Source organism: Castor canadensis, chromosome 2, assembly GCF_047511655.1.
Source record: "Castor canadensis chromosome 2, mCasCan1.hap1v2, whole genome shotgun sequence".
NCBI lineage: Eukaryota > Metazoa > Chordata > Mammalia > Rodentia > Castoridae > Castor > Castor canadensis.
In genome coordinates, this window is record NC_133387.1 from 138,060,993 (window position 1) to 138,083,861 (window position 22,869).

Sequence of the window (22,869 nt, forward strand, 5' to 3'; positions counted from 1 at the left end):
CAGCCCGCAACTGATAAAATGAAAAAAAAGAAAAAGAAAAAACCCAGCAATTACTTTCTAGTAAAAATCATGAAATTAAACCAGAAAAAAATATATATACATATATATATATACACACACACATACATACATATATACACATACACATTTACAAATAAGACAAAACTGTAAAGATAGATTCAGTGTAGTATCCCAAGTCCTCTTAGTATCTTGAATGCTGGCTTAAAACAAGTTTAATTAAAAAGGCACACCTTGGTAAATGACAGCGCTTTAGTGATTTTGAAAGAAACTGTAGAGTTGTTTTGTGTGTGGTGGTACACTGGGATTTGGACTCAGGGTCCCACACTTGCTATGCAGGTATTCTACCAACACTTAGGCCATGCTCCCAGCCCTTGTGTTGAATTTTTAAGGGCTTTAAGACTAGAGGTTCATCTTCTACTGTTACTTAGAAACTGAGGGGTTTCTAGATATAAGTACTCCAACATAGGTTTATAAGCAATAGTAGGGTTCACAAAAGCAAGAAATCTTCGTAAGTCACTATCTTCATAATGTCACTATCTGTTGCACAATCTTTCTTTCCAGTGTTCAAGACAAGATTTTCTTCCTTTTTTCCCTCTGTTCACTGTTCCCCTCATTCTAGGAATCAGCACTTAGACCTCCAAATTCCTGACCACACAATGATCCCAAGGTTTGTGCAACTGACAAGATCTCTCGGCTAATATCCCCAAACCTTTTTACAGTTTGGATACTTAGGCTATAGAGAGTGGTCCGCAGATACTTCATAGTTAGATAAAATATCCCAGGAGGATAGATGCAGAAAGAATTATACATATTCTAAATTTCTTCCTAATTGTATGAAAATAGCAATTGAAATATTTTCTTTTCTAAAGATAATTCAGAACAATGAATTAATTTCAAATACTTGATTAAAAATCAGCCCTGCCTTTTTACACATCCTGAGGACTTCCTCAATTGACTTAAGTATCTATTGATCTTGAATGATTCAAAGAAAACAAAAATGAGAATGACATTTTAGCAACAGTACAGGATGAAATGTATGCCAAGAGAAATCAGTATTGCAGATTAAACATATTGCTGCTACATGTAGTAGTTATTAAAGTATTTGTCCTTTCCACTTCATTTAACCAGCTCTATTAACAGCTATATAGTATACTTTGGGAAATTCTGATACAAGATCACATCTAAAAATAGACTAAATTTAAGCATTTATAAATAAAGTGCCTTCCTTCATCAATGAATTTTCCTATTATTTTTTACTATTACTGCATTATTTTTACTGTTAATTTGTTTTAAACTTTACTAGTCATTCTTGAAATAGTAAGTACTTTAGTAAATAAAATTTATAACCCTCCATTCTATGCAGTTAAAAAGCACAGACAGTAGAAATATTACATAATGGAAATCTGTGGAACAAAGTTGTATTTGTTTACATGAGTTATAGCAAGAATAATTGAAAGTGGGCAATTCTAAAATGTTATAGTTGTACATCGTACCAAGCCAGAAGGCCAGAATATGACTAAAGCATATAGACAAGGTGCAAGTTTCAAAGACTGCCTATTTGACTCCGTCAGCACACAGTGAACTCATGTGGGTTCAACTCTGAATAGGTCAGTTTATTTATATTCAATAGTCTTAAAAATGCATGTCACTGAAGAATTACAAAAGGCAGGATAGAAGAAATATCAATTTTACTACAGGAATGATGTGTGTCTTACTAGCCTGGACTCAAAACATTACCTTTGGGGATTGATTGCAATTAGAAGGAACTGACAAACAGAAATTATGCTCACTTATTTCTCATCTTGTTATATTAAGGGGATCTGAAAACATTTTCTTTCTCAATTATAAAGGCTGAGAAAATGGTGCATACTAAGGAAAATATAACCCATTATATAACTGCCCCATCAAGGACATTGGCCACTGGACATACTTTATTAGCAAGGGGACTTACCAGTGGGAGCATGTGCTGTAAACATTGGGGGAAATGCAGAGAGCGCCACTAGCCCCTTTCTAAGAAGCAAGCCAGCGTATACATTTATTCATCTTGGGCTCAGGAAAACAAAAAGCCCTGCCCTTTACTGCCAAAAAGGCCATTACTGGCTTATGTCAGATCAAAAGAAACTTCCCATATTAAGGGGAAAAAAAAAAAACAGAACTCTAAGATTTATAAACAAAGTGATGTGGCAGAAAAATGATAGTTCAGTTCAAACAAGCCAGATATTGCCCATATTTGGCAAGTGCTGATCATTCAATTCTATATTACTATGATTTATTTTCTTTGCCGCCAATACAACTCAACATTAAAAATGGGGGAGATAAGAAATTATGTAAGTATGATATAATATAAAATCTAAGTCTTTTATGATAGAATTCAAGATTAAAAACAAAATGATTAACCTTAAAATATAACAATAGAAAAAGAGCTAAAACTGAAGTAAAAAGATAAAGATTCAACCACCAGTTTATATGACTAAAATACTGTACTATTTTTAAAATGTTGATTTGGATACTTTTCCCTTTCAGAAAATGTTATTTTAATTATTTCTTTCTGTCAAAACAATGCCCCCAAGCCACCCAAAGCCCTAAGGTTGGCTGCAAGCCTTGCTCATCCCTTACTTCAAAAGAGGTCTACCTACACTGGATAAAGAACAACTCAGTATTGCTCACGCTGCCATTCCTGGTCCCGCTTTGCTCTTTACTTGTTAAGCTTCATTTCTACTTTATAACATAATGTCTTACCTAATTTGAACATTTTTCCACCCTTCACTGAAGCTACATGAGCAGAGATGATCTATTCTTGCTTTCACTGCTACTCATTTCCCTAGTACCTGACATGTTCATTCCTCTGTGGACTATGGGATTCACAGCAATGTTGCTGATACATTCTGGTAGATGTATGTACTACTACAAAGGCTACCAATTCTCTCAGTGGTGACTACGTACTAGCTGATGTGTTTTTTTAACATTTTTGTAAGAATACTGTGTCCCTTCCTTGAATTTTAAATTAGTGCAAAATAGAAGGACAATCAACAAAGGGAGCAAACAGAATAGCCTAGGCATATTCATACACTGTACAATCTTTAAACTGGGGTTCTTGACTTTAGTCAACTTCACAGTGCCTCGCAGAATGCTAAAAAATATATTAACCATAGATTTCATGAATGAATCAATAACTGAATAAATGAATGACAATCTTCTCAGTGCTTACAACATTTCCTAAATTCTTACTCTATTACAGAGGCAATAATAGGTGCTAGGATAAAAAGATGATAGTTCTTGCCCTCAGGAGCCTTCATCTAGGGTAGAAGAAAATGAACAAATAATTATGATATAATAGAAGTGGTATAAATGATTGTGAGAATCCAGTAGATAATTTTATTGCTGATAGTAGCCCACTATGGTAATTTTAATGGAAAAACACTAAACTTATCTGCTTCACAACTTTAAAAAATTAGATAAATACCTTTAGCTTTTAGTTAACTCTAAGAGGCTGACTGTACCACTTTTAGCCCTTTTTCATCATTGCACATCATACTACTACTGGATCCTATGATTTCAGGATGCACATGTAATCCTACTATTAGACTCTGAGACTCCATGCAATAGCGAGAAATCCGTTACTTTGTGGACTCACACTAATTCTACCATCATCACACACACACAAAAGTGAGAACTTCATCAATTATTCTATAGCAACAGTAAATATGGTACTTAAAAGGTTCTCTTTTAAAATAAGCAGCTAATATTCTACAGAGCTAAGGAATAATTAAAGTTTGATTAATTACAGTCAAGAACAGTTTATAAAAGAATTAGAAGAACCACCATAATGTACCCATGTCTAAGGCATTCCTGGCAGCAAAAATCACTGTGTTTTGTAAGCAATACAAAGTATATCAAATGGGTCTCACCTATTACACTAACTTAATATCAACTAGATATCAGCATCTCAGTGGTTCAGGCTGACAACCCTCTGCACTATACTATAAGCAAGGAAGTAAATACCATTAATATTTCTCATGAGGAAAAAACAACTTTTAATGCAAACGATGGTGACACATTAACCTTTTTAAAATCAGGGAAGACTTCTTTATCAACAGAAAACAATGATAGGCTGTACTCTAAACCTTAGTATTTACTAGTAATTTGCACTGCTCTAAGTCAGAACACAACAAAACAATTCATTTATTTGAAGTTGAATTAGACAGAGATAGGCACTGGAAGAGGTGAAGACCTAAACGCTGTGCTAAAAAGTTTAAAACAAGTTTTTCTACCACAGTAAATATCATATCTGCAGTCATTGCCATACTTACCACACTGACTGAATTTCTCTTTTAGTTTCTGCCAAGTCAAGTCAAAAGGCAGCTAGAAGGAAAAGAGGTATTAGTAATATATATACAAAGAAAAAAATAATGCTAAGTGTCCTCTACATTTATTTGCTTACATTTCTGACAAATATCTGGTTGCCTTTGGAGCCTATTCTGTCTCTCATTCCGCTTCCCATGGGACCCGATAAAAATCCTCGATCCATGTCGATGCTCCTTTCCAGGATAGCTCCTATACCCGGTCCCATTCTATCAAAGCTGGAGCTCATGCGGTCCAGTCCCATCCCCATTCCTCCAGCCACACTGTTCATGCCACCCATTCCACCACCTGCATTTTCCAAGAAGGGCAGGGAGGATTTGGGAGTTTCATGTTTTTGTTTCAAAAACAGAAGCATATGGAAAAAAAAGGAGGAGGAAGGAAAAAGGAGAGAGAGAATCAATTCTGAGAAAGGTGAGAAAAAATTCATTTATGTAAATAGATGATATAAACATAAAATTATTCTCATAGACAATAAAACAATTTTCCAAGAAACATAATTTCATTTGGTATGTATTTTTCAAGCTGAGAAATCTTAATTCTATTCACTATATAAATACATCATACATATCATACATATATACCTCTATGAAACTATACTGTGATCATAAAACATATCATATGAATACCAATCACTTTATCAACATTATAGTAGTTTTTAATACTGATTTTCATTTTCTAATACAGTAAGCAATAATAACTATTAGGACAAGGATATATGGCGATAAATTCAAATTATTACCATTCTAGCATACATGTTATTCTCATCACACTCTCCTATATGATATTCCTATCCTAGCTTACCTTTTACCTCAGAATCTTCACCTCTGTTTCCCATATAATTTCTCTTTTGGTATCAACTAAATTTTTAAAAATCATAAAAAAACAAATTTTAATCCCAGAACTTGTATCCCTCTCCTTTAGCCAAAGCTTGAAAATTTAACTCCTAGCTCAGACCTACTTTATTTCCTGTCCCTTTCAGTTATTCTAGTCACATCCATGCTCAAAATGTACCTTCTTACACCTTTATATCCCATACATGAACATTCTAAACACCAACATCACCTTTCAAATTGGTTTTCAGTTAATAACAAGTATAAAAGTAGGGAAACAGAAGTATAAACACTGAGGTAACGGGGAAGAGCAGGAAAGTTATGACTAACAGGGAAGTGACCAATGCTAAACGATGATGAAAAAACGAATAAAATGAGGAGAAAGGTACGATGGAAGAAAAAGTTTTCAGCTGACAGAATTTTAGATTTCACTCTTAGAATAGTTCAAGTAGCTTTACTTCCTGTTCGTGAAATTTCATCAATTAAAGGAAGTCAATAAAGTATGGAGAGTTCACAGATATGGCCAAGTAAGGAACAGAGACCAAAAACTAAGGCATGTGCTAAGCCTTAATATGAGGCCTAAAATGTGGTAGTGGAAACAGATGGGAGAGATTTAGTATTCTCTAGTGTCAGAACTACTCTTGATTCTATCATAGGAAAAGTTTAAGAAGAGAGGTAATAAACATCTCTTTTGACCTTAGCCCACTACACTAAAATTTAGTATTATGTCTGCATCTACCAAAAGTCCTAAGATGTTTCAAGATGAAATAAGCTAGTCACTAATAGCTGGTGTTGACAATAAAATGGTAGTAAGGTTGGTGCCAAAGCAAGTTATTCCTGACATATAATCACAGAAATCTCCAGATTCCTTGCATGGGAAGATGGTTCTTAAATTTGTTGATTAATTTAAAACATACTCTAGTGTTAGTTTATAAGTATCAAAGAAGTAAAATTCAAACAGTTAATTTAGAAATTTCAAACAGCAATCAAACAGAAAGGCTTAGCTCATTAACTATCAAAGTTTCTCAAATTATGCCAAGACATACTAATATATAAGAACAAAGTATTACTATACTACAATAACTACTCTTGCAAAGTCTTTGCAAGCACTCAAATATTACTGAATAAATTCTAGTAAAATTTAAACCTACTTATTCCAGATCCTACTGGACCCATGTTAGAAGCTCCTATTCTTCCTGCAAACCCTCCAATCATTGCACTGCCTAAACAAGGATGGAAAGATAATATACTAATTAATTTAAATAATCATGATTCCAATTTCCAAGGTACTATGCTTTCAGAAGATGTACAATAACTGAACAGTATAAAGTCTTCTGGAAATAGAATTCAAGTATGTTAAGATACTGAAAAAGACAGCTAATACATTAAAATCCCTAAACTGTTTTCTTCAGGTAATAAATTATGTGAATAATTGCAAATTTCTGATTTTCCATAAAAAAGAAGAGAACAATTGTTTAAAAATATAACCTGGAAAAAGGAAAGAAGTATGCAGCCAGCCCTACCAAGTCTACCAAAGGAATCTCCAAAGCCTCGATTTATTCCAATATCACCACGTCCAAATTCCCGTTCCATGCTACTAGTCATCGCACCACGGTATAGCTCTGAAAAGATTGTGCAACAAATTAACCCTTTTTCAAGTACATCAATGCATGGTAAACCATTCAGGAATATTTCTAAACTCAAGTGAAAAACAGCAAAAGTCATCAGTATAAAACAGTCCGTGATTTATCCAACTTACCTCCCATATCACACATACCATCCCCATTCCTGCCATGCTTGTCCTTATCCCCTAGTGCCCATTTGCCTCTGAAGCCATCTATGGCACCCATTCCTATGTGAAGGGGGAGGGGTACTTTAATAATAGGGAAAAGTAAATGTAATACGGCATCCTTCTGTATACATTTACCTACCTCCCATTCGGCCAACTCCACCAAATCCTCCCATGCTATTCATTGCTTCCAGACCACCAAACCCAATTCCTATGAAATAAAAGATTGTTTTTGAGATGTGACTGTCAGTTGTACACATGAAAGGTACATTTTGTAAATATTAAGTCTCACCAGAAAGCTCTTTATCCACCCTACCTTGTATAGCTACTTCTTAACACATCACCTTCCCTTTAAGTATGTATCAGGCTCAATTTCTGCTAGCAGCCTTTTGGACATAAGCCAACAATTAACCATGACTTTTTTTTCCTTAGAATTCTCAAAGATTTCTAGTTTCTTACAAACGGTCACTGGTACATGCAGAAAACATAGGCTTATACATACCTCCTCCAATTCTATTCATTCCTCCAAAACCTGGACCATCCATTCCCATACCTCAAATAAAATAAACAGTATGTACTTTCAGTAAATCTGACTTCTGTGACTAAAACATGACATTACAGAAAAATAGATACTATTGGTCTAGCCACAACAAACACTTAGAAAATCAGCAGGATACAGAAGGATGGTTTAATGTGCTATGCCACAGTAATTGTCTTCAAAAAGACATTTGCTGAACATTAGACGAGAAAGCAAGACAACATTAGAGAATACCTAAAACTGGGTACTCATTCATATGTCCAGAGTAGACACAGAAATGCCACTGTAAGGGATTTAGTTGTCAGGCCAGAAAGTAAGGATTCCTCTAAACATGACAGTTAAAGAATATAAATGGTATGTGGTTAGGAAGGTGGTTGGGGATTGGAGGAGAGTTGACAGCTTAAAGATAAGGAAGAAAATCTGTTTGGATAGGAATGATTATCATAACTGCCCTCATAATTTAAAGTGTGACTATAACATCTCAACAAAAACAAGAATCTGATAGCATTTAAAAAGTGATTCTCAAAGTATGGTCTGGGGACCTTGATCAACCAATACACCGAAACTACTTCAGTCATCCAAAACTACCGGTATCATTTGACTGTTTTACTCTCATTCTCTCATGAGTGTAAGATACAATTTTCCAGAGTCTAAATGATGTCTGATATCATGACAAACTGAATACAGAAGAAGACAGAATAGCAGAATCACCTTCTGTTAAACCAAACATCAAAGACAGGCATAAAAACAATGCCAATCTTCTCACTCACTTTTATTGGAAATAGTTTATTTTCCTTAAATTATATTTATGTTAAATATGTGTTAGATATTATGTTATATATGTTAAATACAATTTTTAGAGCTAAGATTAAAGATTAATTATTGCTACTCTTAATTAGGTAAGGACTTTTTAAAAATAGTTTCTAAATTTTCTATAATACTGTAAATATTGATAAACATAACCACATAAACAAAATCACTGTGAGGTTCTCAACAAATTTTAAATATAAAGGATCCTGGCACCAAAAAGTGTGAAAATCAATTTCTAAATATAAACTAAAAGTTAGACCAAATAAGCAGCCATATAGCTACCTCAGAAGCCATCTTCCTAAATAAACATTACCTATGATATAGTAGCATTTTGGCCACTCCACAAACACTGTCTACGCATGACACTCAGACATGTATGTTGAGAATTCTTTCTACCATAAAGACATTTCAATATCCACAGTACTAAAAGGCTAGCAGCTATAGCACGGTTGGTCCCCGAGGAGCCCTCTAACCTTTGCCTACCCTCTTTTCAGGTTAGCTTTTCTCTCATTGCTTCATTCCCTTTTGAGACTGAAGTGATATCCTAAATATCTCTAAAACAGAGACATTTAGATACCTAAACATTATGACAGATTAGTAAATACAAGGCTTATTATATAGAAAGTGTACCATTTAAAAAGAAATAAGAAAGTTACAATGCTCACCACTTGGACCTAGATTTCCCATTACACCACTTATGTTCAACTGACTGGCACTGATAGGTTGTCCACCTGGACCAAGTCCCATTCCAATGCCTCCAAGACCACCTAAAACACAAAAAAGAACAATATTACCAAGATCCATACACAATTAATTAACTAGCACTAAAATATAAAAACAGCTATATGCCTATAGTAGTATCTCTAAGAGCACTAGTTCATATTTTCATTTAGAAATAGCATGCTCAAGACTGACTATAATACCACTTATTAATAGGGTCAGCTTATATCCCACTTAAACACACACTGAAAGGACTGGGGTTTGAACTGAGGGCCTCGAGCTTGTCAGGCAGGTGCTCTACCACTTTAGCCACACACCCCAAGCCCTTATTGCAGTAGGTCTTGCACTTATGCCCCAGCCAGCCTGGCCTGTGATCCTATTTATATGTTCCATGTAGCTGGGATGACATGCACACACACCACAAACCCAGCATTTATTGACCGAATAAGGTCTTGTGAAATTTTTGCCCAGGCTGGCCTCAAACCAAAATCCTTCCAATCTACCTTTCCAATCCTACTGGAGTAGCTAGGATTACAGGCGTGACCACTGTGCCTAGCAAGACTTTGAAAAATACATCACCTTATAAATGGTATACATATCTGAAAATGAGTATCTTGCCCAAATTTGTAGAACCACTTAAAGCATTAGGATTACTTTTAAGATGGTCCATATCAAACTAAAAAGTCAACAACCATGAAACATGATACTGAATAAAGCAAATATTACATTACCTGGTTTTATCATATAATTATGATATATAATATCATATAGTTATAATTATAATTATCATATAATCATAATTAATTAATATATTTGCATTTATATGGTACCTTAAAATGTTTTCATAGCTACTATTCATACATAAGAAATGCTTTGGGGCCTTAAGTTGCTTGAACACTGTCTTTTAGCTATGTGATGACTAAGACTAAATTCAGGATTTCTTATACCACCTTTCTTAAAATAAATATATTAAATTAATTAAAAATCAACTTTAAGAAATATAATTTATTGACTTTAAAAACAGTGAAACTAACATTTGGATGGGGATTGTTTTATTCTACACAAAAAATCACACATGAGTATGATTTTTAAAGTTCTTGCTAGTTGAAGTAGCAATTAAAAAATCTTAGAGGCTAAGAAAATCACATGCTGTATTTCATTTTTATACTACAGAGTACAGAAACGTACTAAGTTGCAAAGATTAATATCTAAAAGTTTCCCACTCAGTCCTTAAATATAGTCCGCCTTAAAGCAACAGCATATCTGACCACCACCAATGCTTACATGTACACCAAGCACCCATCTACTCATCACTGATGCCATACTTTATCTAAAGGAACCAGGATTTCTTGAAGAAGAACAGGCCAACACCATGTCTTAAAACAAGAAAAATCAGAATAGATCTGGGAAACACTGTTTTTACCAAAAAGTAGTAATATCATAGGCATGGGTAGTAAGAAAGTTCCCACTTGCCAAATTATAGCAATTTGCATAAAGGAAAGGAGGAAGGGAAGAAGAAAGGAAAAACAAATGGGGGAGGGGGCGTATAATAATCAACTTAACTAAAAGAAACTGATTTGGCCAAAGTCCATGAGTTCATATTATATCTCAATAGAGAATACATAAAGAGTTTTTAAAAGAATAGATGAAATGTCAAAATATGAACATATGGACAGATTTTAAAAATCTAAATAGGAGATTAATGGTAGCACTGGAAATCCCTCCACAAAGACAGGATCCTATCAATGACAATCAAGATGACACCCTGACTGATTAAATAAACTTGGGGGGAAGTTTATTTAACTTCTTCCTATAAGGAGGAAGAAAGGGCAATATTCAAACCCTAAGGCTGAGGATTTTCCAGAATTTATTTTTAAGATGCTTAATTCTCTGATTATGAAGTCCCAATAAACAGTAATCCACACCCACACTTTAGTAAAACTGCCCACCAAAGTCCAAGATTTTAAAAATCAGCTCCATGATATAGATTGCCTTTACTGAAAGAATGATTCAACAGATAGCCAACTTAATAGCAACAAGGGAAACCAGGAGACTATGGAATACTTTCACAGTGCTGAGATAAAGAAACTACCAATCTTAAACCCTTTAACAAGTAAAACTATCTCAGAAGACATTTAGAGACAAACCAAAATTGAGAGAAATTACTAATAACATATCCTTTCTAAAGAGTTTATCTATAAATATATGCTTCAAAGAAAAAAAAGTAGTGCCAGAGTCTGTGAAAAGAAGAATGAGGAGACAGAAAATAGAAAACAATGTTTAATTTGTAGAACTGAAAAAAATAGAGAGCCGAAACAACAGCATGTAATTCAGTAGGAAAGTGGTTAGAACTAAAGCTTTCTACAACTGGGCATCAATAATGAAAGTGACCTCAGGCTTTATATAAACATAATACACAGGATACCCACTTTAAAAAGATAGGAGAAAACTAAGTATTTGAAAAACAGAAAAATAGAACACAAAACCAGATAATGGAAATTAATCCAAATGAACCAATAAATGTGAATAAGTTAAACTCTTCAATTTTGTAGAAAAGACTATCAAGCTTTTAAAAAAAATCTAATACAGGTATAATGCTGTTTATAAAAGGTAGGAGTAAAAACTAAAAGCACAGAGAAAATATGCCAGGCAAATACTAAACAAAATAAAACTGTTTTATTTACAGTAGTGTTAGACAAAGAATTTAAAGATAATCACAAAAGATAAAAATCACTTTATAATAATAAATTGTTTGATTCATTAGGAAAATACATAAATTCTAATCTTGTATGCACGCAAGAATAATTTTAAGTTAGTTTCAAAATATTCAGGCTAAAAACAAGAAAAAATAGACAAATCTATCAGTCTAATGAGAGATTATACCATAAATATCTCTCAATAATTGATATCCCAAGTAGATAAAATTATTAGTAAGGACATAAGATGATTTCAATGATTAACAAACTTTATTTAGTGGACACAGAACATTACAATCACCAATCACATGTCGAATACTTATAAAAATGGGTAGGCTATCCATAATGTAACTACAAATGAATTTCAAAGAACCACAATCATATAGACCATATTCTACACTAAAGATAGAAATTAATGAGGAAATGAATTCATGCATTTGAAAATTTAAAAATACACTTTCAAATAATATACGTCAAGAATAAATCATAATGATAATTTATAAATACCTTAAAAACTGATTATAAAAATATACCATAGTAGAACCTGAGCACAACAGCAAAAATGATAGTCCTAACTATTATAATAGAGAAGCTACAGATTAGTGAACTCTTAACTTAAGGAGTTAGGACAAAAATGAAAGCCAAACCCAAAGAAATAAATGAAGGAAAAAAATAAAGCTAAGAGGAGAAATCATATATCAAAAACAAAATTCCCTTTTTTGAAATCATGATCAAGACTGTCAAATCTCTAACAAAACTGAGCCAATAAAAAAGAGAAATTGTACATCTTCAGAATTCAAAAGGAGACAGGATTATGAATGTAGCAAAAATTTAAGAGATAATTTTGTGCCAATAAATTTAAAAGCGGACAAAACTGGAAAAACAGAAATTACCAAAATTGACTTGAGAAGCAACAGAAAATATTAACCATAGTTAAAAAACATCCCCAAACAACCTATGAAGTCCAGAAAGTTTTACACAACATTTCTAACAAATATTAACAGATAATTTTAATAGAAAAAGAACAAACACTGCCTCAGTCTTGTTTCTAATAATTAAAAATTTTGAATAACTTGAAAAACAGAAAAATAATTATATTAATAAAGACACCATAGCTACATCTATCAGTAAAAACAAATTTCTATCATCAATTTTAAACAAAAAAGTTACAGAATAATATATACCTAATTATGTCACACTAAAATTTAAATTTAGCAAAACAATTCCATGGGTTTATAGATGTGTGGTCAAATTATTAAAATCTAGATGACAAATGATGTATTCATAAATTGTTTTTTCTGGGTAAAGCATATGTTAGGAGGACAGTAGAGGAGATAGAGAATCTCAAGTTTATCTATAAAATTTTACTTACTTAAAAAAATCAAATAAAATATGGCATATAACTGCAAGAATATTTTATTTTTATCTATCTGTATATTTAAAATATTTTATATGAAAAAAACTTTAACAAGAGAAGGTATAGTGAAACAGTAAGAATAATTGCTAATGCTGAGTGCTTACATTAGGCCAGAATTATTCTAAAGTGCTTTATACATATACATATATATATATATATGTATATGTTAACCCATGTGCTACTCATGCCAAACCCAGGAAATAGGGATTACAGTATAATCTTGTTTTTTCTAATGGGGCATTGAGACACAGATGATAAGTACATTGCATTATTGTTGCTTTATGATCCTTTGAAATATGGCATGATAATACTAATCAATGGATATATCTTAGAACATGTAAATCCACTTCAGGATTATCTATCTTAAGGAACTAACAAAAAACATACCAAGTATTTCTATTCAAAATGGCACAATTTACTCTCTTGGTTATTGAAAGAAATAAAAGTTTAAACACCTAAAATATGTAACAGTGAAGTAGTTATGGAGCATCTACATGATAACACTATCATAAAGCCAATAAAAGTATTTGGAAAAACCTTCATCTTAGAAAAGTGTTTATAATTTACTATGAAGCCAAAACAAACCCCAAAGTATTTATACAATAGTTCTCAACTATGTAAAAACCTGTACACATAGAAGGAAAGATTAGAAGAAAATATACAACAATGCTATGGTGGTTGTTACCTACAGAGGGTGTAAATTCACTTGTATGAATTTACAAATATTTTAGTATGTACAGCCTCTTTAGTTAAGAAAAACTAACAACAAAAAAGACACCTTGATCTCTGTAGTCTTCCTAATCAATAGCAACAAACTCTCCAAAACTCCAAACTAATCCCAAAACTTTGAACAATTTGGATATAGGCACAAATGTAAGAATTTTGCTTAGCATGTAATAAAACTGAAAAAGAACAGACTGTCGTTTTTAATGATAGCTTTTACTTACGTGGTAACTGTGGTGTTTTACTATCATGAGAACGGTAGTCTTCATGAGGCACAGACTTGTCATCCTAATTGCAAAAAGGTTCGTTATACAATTAATATCTTTCTTAAAAGAACTGTAATATTGAAAACGGGAAATAAGAGATTTGAAGAGGTTGGAGAGTTGAACTCACCATTTTCACATGCATAGGTCTATCAAATAAAAACTGCCCATTGAACATAGCTGTTGGTTCGGTCAAGGAAAGTCACCTAAGATGACAATAAAATTATACTGAACACAAACTAATTATCTTAATGAAAGGAGGCTCTATCTCTAGTATTTAAGCATCTTTAGCATTTACTTGTACTAGTCTCTTCCATTTGATGAAAGAAAACTCTGTAACTTGTTTTAGCTTTATCTTAAAAAAGATACTGTTTTAATTCAATCACTGAAGAAACAAATAAGAAGACTCATTTAAAGCAATGCACAACGGAATGACAGTCAAAAGCATGTCTGCATACCATTAATTGTAGTAGGAATGGAGAGTAAAAAAAGTTCATACTTTTTGGCCCTGGACAATATGTCTAATTCAAGCGTGAGAGTTACTTTAGTACTTGACACAGTAAAGGTTTTATATGCCAGAGACTAAAATCTATTATTTGTTTCTAAACTAAGCAACCTTAAATTCCACGACCCTCACAAAGTGGTATCATTAAGCTTCTTAACGCATTACTTTAGCATTAAGTAATGCTAAAAAAAATACATCAGGATACAAATTGCTTGAACTGCTTCAATTGCTTGCTCGAAAGTCACAGTGCCCATTCCTCTGCTCTTGCCGTCTTTGTCTTCCTTAATGTCTGCCCGCTTTACAGTTCCTGCTATGCTGAACACCTCCTTTAGCTTCTTCCATCCAACCTTGAAGTCAAGCTTAACACATAATTGTATAAAGTTACATGCCTAATAAATCCCTTTCCCCACTCATAAATACAAAAGAATCCTTTACACTCTCAAAACTATGAAGAACTAGAATTCTTGTTCAACATTATACACCAATAATGTTCAAGTAACAAACATTTTACGTTGTTTAAATCGGTTCAGTTACTTCCATATTGTTCCTTATCCTCACTTTTTTTAATTCCCCAAATTATCTCTCAACTGCTCCATCCTGTACATTTGAAGTTATACATCTATTTTTACTAATAGAAACTCCCATTTTAGAAAGTACTGGTCATTTCACTGACTTTCAAGAGCTTAGGAGAAAAAGACAAATTAACCTCAACATGCACATACACAAATATCAAGGCTGTAAGAATGAAAAACATTTACCAGTATAAACAAAAATCCATATAGAGTAAATAATTTCAAGAACTTCTCAAATGTTTATAAATTCCACAGTTGTTTTTAAAATTCTAAATAGTTGTATTTAGACCCTAACCTCATATATACAATTTAAATTGGGTTTGAGTTTCAAATAATTACAATTTTACTTACAATTTAAATTGGGTTTGAGTTTCAAATAATTACAATTTAACTTACTTAAGTTAAAAATAAGAAAATGTTCTAGAAATCAATAACCCAATTAATTAAGCCTAATTAAACAATGTCATGATTAAAGCCAAGTATGTGAACAATAAAATTTTTAGACCAAAGCTTAAACTTACATTAGCAACAAAAATTGTGGAACCAAGCCTACCAGCCTGTAAATTACTGATAACCTCAGGAGGAATATTTGGATTATTAAGAATGGAAGGTGGCAAATTCATCAACCCCGATCCCATATCCGGAACATGTCCTCCTGGAAATGATGCTCCTGTTCGTTGCAATGCCCTACGAGCATTTTCGCCATCAGGATCCTGTAACACATATTGAATGTTAAATGCCACTAAATACATCATTAAATCTATATAATTAAAATAACAATGTCAAATTCTACAGTAGGTAATCCATTGGGCTTAAATTACTGACCCTCTTGAGGAGTGAGATTTTCATATTTTTCTCATCCACAGTATTTAGTTCCGGAAAAAACCAGTGGATAGATAAAAGATGTCAGTCTCCAAGGATATCCACCAAATACCTTTTCCATTCACTAAAGTCACTTAAGAACTTGAAATTAGTTCAAATTCACCCTCATGCCTGTGAGCATACAAACACTGCACGTAAAGAAGAACAAAACACGTACTGTGACCCTTTCTAAAATGCTGTCATGGTGAATTCTCACCACTGTATGCCCAGTAAAATGTCAAATGGAGATTAATTCAAAGCTTTCCAATAGTGAAAGAGACTGTTATAAACCCAAGAATATTGGGGTTGAGGGAGTTTTATTGCAATCAATAAATTTCATTCCTGAACAAAATGCAATTATCCTCCTTCTTACCTTCCTCAACAGTGATTATAATCTGAGATGGAAGCAGGGGAGAGATGAAGGAAGGATAAATATCCAAGTGAAGTGTTATAGGAAACATTATTTAAGCTCATTAATTTTATAATAGAAATATTCCATCACTAAACAAAACCAAAAAGCAAGTTTAAATGTACTTCTCAATTATCCCACTAGGTGAAATGCAAAAAATAGTAAAAATAAAAAGATAAAACCACACACACATACAAAACCATATAACACATGGACAGAGTATCATCTGCAATGCCAAGTGATCACAGTATAAGTAAATCATCAACTCTACTTTGCTGGCTTTAGTCTGGAAATACACATTAAACAAAAAAATTGGATGATTTTAATGAATTCTCTAGGATGTCTGCAAATATGGTAAAAGGATGAATGCAAAAATAAGTGTTCTGACTTCCAATGTATTTCTTCACTATGAAGAAATAAAAAGGATTAAAAGGTAAAGAAATAAACATTATCAAGGAAAAAATTATCAAAGTATCTGTTAAAGAACACTGGATATATACTTTCCTTGAGATGTCCATCGCAGTAGCAGTTCTAAGCATGCATGCCAGTCACCCATTTGTAAATCAGATATTCCCAGAAAAGGGGCTGCCTTTAATATTCTTAACCCAAAAGACAGTTAATAAGATAAATTCCTCATTTATTTACTGAGGCCAAATTTAGCCATTTCTTTCTCTTAAAAAAAGTTAAAAATGGAGGCATCCCATACTACCTCGGCTCAAGTAACTCTAGGGTATCTGCAATGTATTAAGGATCTACAATGTGCTAAAATTTAAGAGCCCTGATTACATGGCTTTGGCCTTTAGCACTCAATAATTTTTTTCAATTAAAAATAGAAAGACAATATATTGATGTTCTTAATGTATAGTGTCTCCACGTAGACTTTAAACACTCATCCTTTAAAAATAAATAGGAAAATAAAGTAGCAAATTATAATTCATGAAATAATTTGAGGATTACAAATTGAAGAAAATTATTTAAAATGTCAACACATTTCTGAAGTATTGGTCCTAGCTTAGGCAGAAAGGCCACCAAATAGATAGCTGGCATAAACTACAGTCTAAATTTTCTCTACCAATTCTCCATACCCCTGTCAAAGTTATTTTTAAAATAACAATAACCTTCAAGTTCAAACACAGAGGAATTTGGAAACTTACACATACATTTTGGCAGTAAGGCCTTTCATTTCAAGTTATTATCATACTTAAGAACAAGAAACCAACAACCCATGAACAGAAATAATAATAATTATTATTTTTACAGCTAACATTTATTACACAGTTACAATACTTTGAGCACTGTGCTAGGGCTTTATATAATGATGTCACAAGTATAATAAATAGCTAGCATTAATTAAGCAGTTCACATATATTAACTGAGTCCTTATAACATTTATCAGGTAGGTTCTAATATTATTCTTATTTTAGTGATAAAGAAAGAAAGAAACATAAAGGTTAAGTAATTTGCCTTTGATCACCCAAGATTTTGTAATACCAGAGTCTGTGTTCTATACTGTGTATCTCATTTAATCGTTATACCAACCCTATTAGGTAAGTATTATTAGTATTACTGTGATTACTGTGGTTTAGACAAGTTTAGTAACATGCACAGTCCCGTGTCTGGAACTCAAACCACTACTATCCTGTTGAATGTCAACCATCAATTAGCATCACTATCATTAGAGATCTTTAGAGGCTTTTAACAGACTTAAGCAAGAACATGTAAATAAGTGGTCTGCAATCAAACTACTGGGATAAGCTTAATCACAAAAAATAAAGGAGGTAATGAAAATGGATGCTATTCTAGTTAATTATTCCCAAGGTCAATTATACCTAACTCTAAGTAGTTTTTTGTTTGTTTTACAATCCTGATTATTCTTTTTTTTGGCAGTACTGGGGTTTGAACTTGGGGCCTCAGGCTTGCTAGGCAGGCCCTCTACCATTTGAGTGAACCCCATAGCCCTTTTTACTTTAACTGTCTTTCAGGTAGGGTATTACATCACAACTGGAGTGGATCCCTCACAGCTGAGATTACAGGCATGAGCCACCTTGTCCAGCCCTGATCGATCTTTTGTCAACCTATTTAGAGTACTACAATTCTACAGCACCTAAAGAGTGTCATCTTTAAATTTCTGGGTCCTGATTTTTTTTTTTAATTATGCACCCCTGTAACAATTCAGAATAAATTAAATATAAAGAATAACTGCTTAAGAACAAATAGGAAATCACGGACAAGTAAAATCATCATTAATATGCCATGCTTTAATAAGCATCTATGCTTTAAAGTTGTTGTCAGACGAAAATCCAAAGAAAGCATGGCCTTCTAAGTTAAAAAATTCCAAACAAAAGAAATCTTACCTCCTTAATATTCAGAGGTCTTCCACTAAGATCATATTTGTTCATAGTTTCTAATGCTTTCTTTACAAATTCTTCATCTTTAAACTCAACCACACTTAATGGAAAAAAAATGTATAAGAAATGTTTAATGTACTAAGATTTTTTTTGCAACCTGAAGTTTAATTTGACTTAAGATCCATAAAAAAAAAAGAATTCTTACCCACAACCCTACATCCACGTAGATTTGTCAATACATGCAAAAGAAAAAAAGTTTTAGATCAGTAGATGAAGTTAATGATAGATTCTAACATTCAAGTCATTGAAAGTGATAATACAAACATTTTTTGTCTTTTATAACCTGAGAACATAACAGGCAAGTGACCATAAATTTTCTGTAAATTTTTTAATCCATCTATTTAAAAATAGTAGAATCTAGTATGTGACAACCTTGGAACACATTTTTACTTTTAGATGACTTTCTTAAAAGTTAAAAATAGTATGACTGCACAAATTCAATCAATAGTAATTCAAGGAAGAAATTATAGGCTCCCTTCCGCCTGGTCCTTACACTTACAAGTATATTCAAAAGACATATTGTGCACATATTTTGCAACTCTAACCGAAATAGCAAATAAATAATTTTATTTTAATTAAGTTCTCTACAGGCTAAAACTGGCTGCACCTAATTGAATAGCATCCAGTTGAAAGTATGTAAAAAAAAAAAATAAATCACCTATGCTAGAGAAACTTGTAGGATAGTTTTTAAAAATAATTGCCTACAGTTACTATTCATAATGGCATTTAGATGTGATGACAGATTTTATTTCTCACATACCCAACTTGGTTTTGCTAATATAAGGAAATATTGTTAAGAGCTTTCCATTATATTCTTCAGTACATTGTACTCTTTAAAGCTAAAATTCAAACTATTATCAACCAATTCTTTCTATGTTAATTTAATCATCAATATCATTCTACCAACTGGTCAGAGTATTGCCTCTTATGTAATCCTACAGACTACCAAATTAAGCTTTTCAATAAATGTTTCAAAAATACATTCTGAATTAACACCTTTAAGCTACAGGCCTCTCATAAAACTCTTGGGGAATATTAATCAATTCAGTGGCTTTTAAAATATCCCTGAAGACATCAAAATACAACAAAAAAAAAATCCTATACTAAAATCTTATTGGCTAAGAACAATTACCTTAAAACATTAGAAAAATGAGTGCCCTTTATAAGCATTTACAAAACCCATCCCTTCCGGACAGCTAGTTTGGTTGGCATGAGTGTCAGACTTGCTAGTAAAAAGCCTCAAATCTTACATAGTAAAGTAAACAAAATGAAACTTAAGTTTCCAAAAACTGGTACAAGTATATACAGAAAGGAAACTGCTGAGGAACGTTTAAACCTCAGGCAGATGATGGCCCACAGCACTTACCCTTGATTTTCCTTCCGCATCCTTAAAGAGCTCCACGTATGTAACCTCACCAACTACATAAGACATACAAAAGGAAGATACCAAGAAACAATACATTTAAACACCAGTGTCTTGCTTTACTGCACACCTGTGCACAACTCTACAGAAAAGCACCTATTATTCACCAACAATCAAAACCAGACCAACATACCTCCTGTCAATGGCTATGTAAATTTTACTAAATTTCAGAAATGTACATCATCCACATTCTCTAAAAAAGCTAACAACCGTATTAACCTAATTCATACTACAGATCATATTTTGTCCAGCATGATATAGTTGGTGAACAAATGCACATATACATACAAATGGTCCCTCGGCCTATCATGTTAACAACATTAGCACTTTTCAAGTAACTTTGGTCAGCCTACACACAACAGCTGTTTTAAGGTGACTTGCTACCTGAATGTCTTCAATCATATTTGCCATCAGTAAACTCAATTTACAAGTCATGCTTCACAGCAAGCCACACACTTTCTAAATAAAGTCAATGAATAAAACCAATCAAATAGTTGTCACCTTACAACAGATACACCAATACAATTTTTAAAAATTTATTAAAAGAGATCAGCCTCAAAGCCAAGTACATAGTTTACAGAAAAATTGAAACTCAATTTTTCAAGAGATAACTAAACTAACTTTTACAAGATCAAGTATTAAAATTATTTTCCCCCAAAACCAACCATGTATATAGGATGAAGGTTTTCAGATGATTCTGAAAACAAAACTGCAACAGCAGTAACCCAAGTTTAATATAACTGCAAAGACAGCATTCATGGCAGTCGTGACAATGCAAACAAAAGGAATTCCACAGCCAGATTCCAGACTCCACCAAGATAATAACAAAACAGCTTTTGGAAAAAAATAATCAAACCTTATTATTCATACATTAACACGCTAAATATATTGCTTAACTAATGCAATAGTCCCTTAAAAATCTATAAAAACTTCAACTAGACAAAGCAATCACTTTAACAAAATTCTTGGTGGCATGCAAATGCTGGCTCGCTACTACCCCGCTAAAATGGCAAAAAGAAAAATATTCATTTTTCTATACTACTTTGCAACGAAATTGTATCAAGGGAAAGAAAATGAAAAGATTAATTCATGTGTCAAGAAATAAAAATCAGGTTTTTTTGAGTCTGTGTGGCTAAGATATAAAAAAAAGTTTGCTTAGTTTCCTTCCCTTCCTATATGAATATTATCCAACGGTGTGTTTTTTCAGAAATAGTTACCTTTTTCTCTCATTAGATCTTTAATGGCTTGCCACTTCATGTCATAGGGAATGTTGCTAATAAAAACTCTGTTACGATTTGGACCCTTCTTTTCTCCAGTGCCCAAATTCTTGTCTTTTGAATAAGGATGAAATCGATTGGCCTTCTTATTTCCTGTAGATTTTTCTTTTAAGTCAGATTTCTCCTCTTTTACTGATTCATCATTCTCCCTATGAATTTAAAAAAAAAAAAACAAACAAAAGCCACCTCAGTTATGCTTCTAAAGAATGACGGTCTATATTACTAAACAATTCATATTTACCATTTACTTCACAAAACTCTCAACTAAGCTAGACTTCAGCAAAGCAGCTGAAGAGAATTAACTTTCTGGGTTTCATTCAAAACTCTTAAAAATTAATTTATAAACAGATATCTGAAAAAGTTGATCTCTTAAAAGATAACAAGTTTCTACCAGGAACATTCTCCTTCCTTGCTTAAAAATAGAATCAAAATACATAGCCACATCTACATATCTACATCTATACCCTCACAGAAGACGCTCCAATTTTATTCTACTCCCAACTTTCACAAACATAGAAAATTCTTAAGGTATCACAGTAGCTTCGCGTTGAATATTTCCTTTGTCTTAAACAATAAAACTGTATCATTTTTATTAGTAATAGTACCTACAATTAGGGGACAGGGAAGAGGAAGGGTACAGTCATTAAATACAACATGAGTCAGAATTTTATAAATCTTCATAATGAAGTCTAACTGGAAAACATTTAATTTACTTGACTTTAATCGTAATGTAACTATTATGATGCTACCCAACCAACTGAGGCCAATAGGAAAAGGGAATCAGGAACTAGAGAAAAGGAGATCAAAAAGAATTAACCTAGAAGGTAACACACATGCACAGGAAATCAATGCGAGTCAACTCCCTATATAGCTATCCTTATCTCAACCAGCAAAAACTCTTGTTCCTTCCTATTATTGCTTATACTCTCTCTTCAACAAAATTAGAGATAAGGGCAAAATAGTTTCTGCCGGGTATTGAGGGGGTGGGAGGGAGAGGGAGGGGGTGGAGTGGGTGGTAAGGGAGGGGGTGGGAGCAGGGGGGAGAAATGACCCAAGCCTTGTATGCACATATGAATAATAAAATAAAATAAAATAAATGATGCTACCCAACCAACCGTAAGACACGGGGATACATAAAATGTAGGTATATACTGAAGGTGAACCCTGTAAGAATCTGGATTTATATTTAAAAATTCAATTAAAAAAAAAGAATCTTTTTTACAGAATAATAGGTTTCTCGTAAAT

General features: G+C 32.8%; 1 protein-coding gene across 4 annotated transcripts in view; it reads right to left on the reverse strand.

Moving 5' to 3' along the window:
• Myef2 (myelin expression factor 2) overlaps positions 1-22,869 on the reverse strand; it is a 34,042-nt gene that overhangs the window by 2,838 nt on the left and 8,335 nt on the right. Inside the window, exons 2-16 of one of the 4 annotated variants that reach the window (XM_020160565.2) lie at positions 21,565-21,773; positions 20,291-20,343; positions 19,070-19,077; positions 18,871-18,964; positions 15,768-15,959; positions 14,880-15,033; positions 14,300-14,349; positions 14,131-14,194; positions 9,016-9,117; positions 7,505-7,555; positions 7,145-7,213; positions 6,737-6,835; positions 6,365-6,436; positions 4,463-4,671; positions 4,332-4,383 (exon numbers count right to left, since the gene is read on the reverse strand). In XM_020160565.2, coding sequence (XP_020016154.1) covers positions 4,332-4,383; positions 4,463-4,671; positions 6,365-6,436; positions 6,737-6,835; positions 7,145-7,213; positions 7,505-7,555; positions 9,016-9,117; positions 14,131-14,194; positions 14,300-14,349; positions 14,880-15,033; positions 15,768-15,959; positions 18,871-18,964; positions 19,070-19,077; positions 20,291-20,343; positions 21,565-21,773 — 1,478 coding nt within the window. The remainder of the gene's footprint in view (positions 1-4,331; positions 4,384-4,462; positions 4,672-6,364; positions 6,437-6,736; positions 6,836-7,144; positions 7,214-7,504; positions 7,556-9,015; positions 9,118-14,130; positions 14,195-14,299; positions 14,350-14,879; positions 15,034-15,767; positions 15,960-18,870; positions 18,965-19,069; positions 19,078-20,290; positions 20,344-21,564; positions 21,774-22,869) is intronic. The other 3 variants (XM_074065887.1, XM_020160566.2, XM_074065888.1) reach the window with 3 other exon arrangements.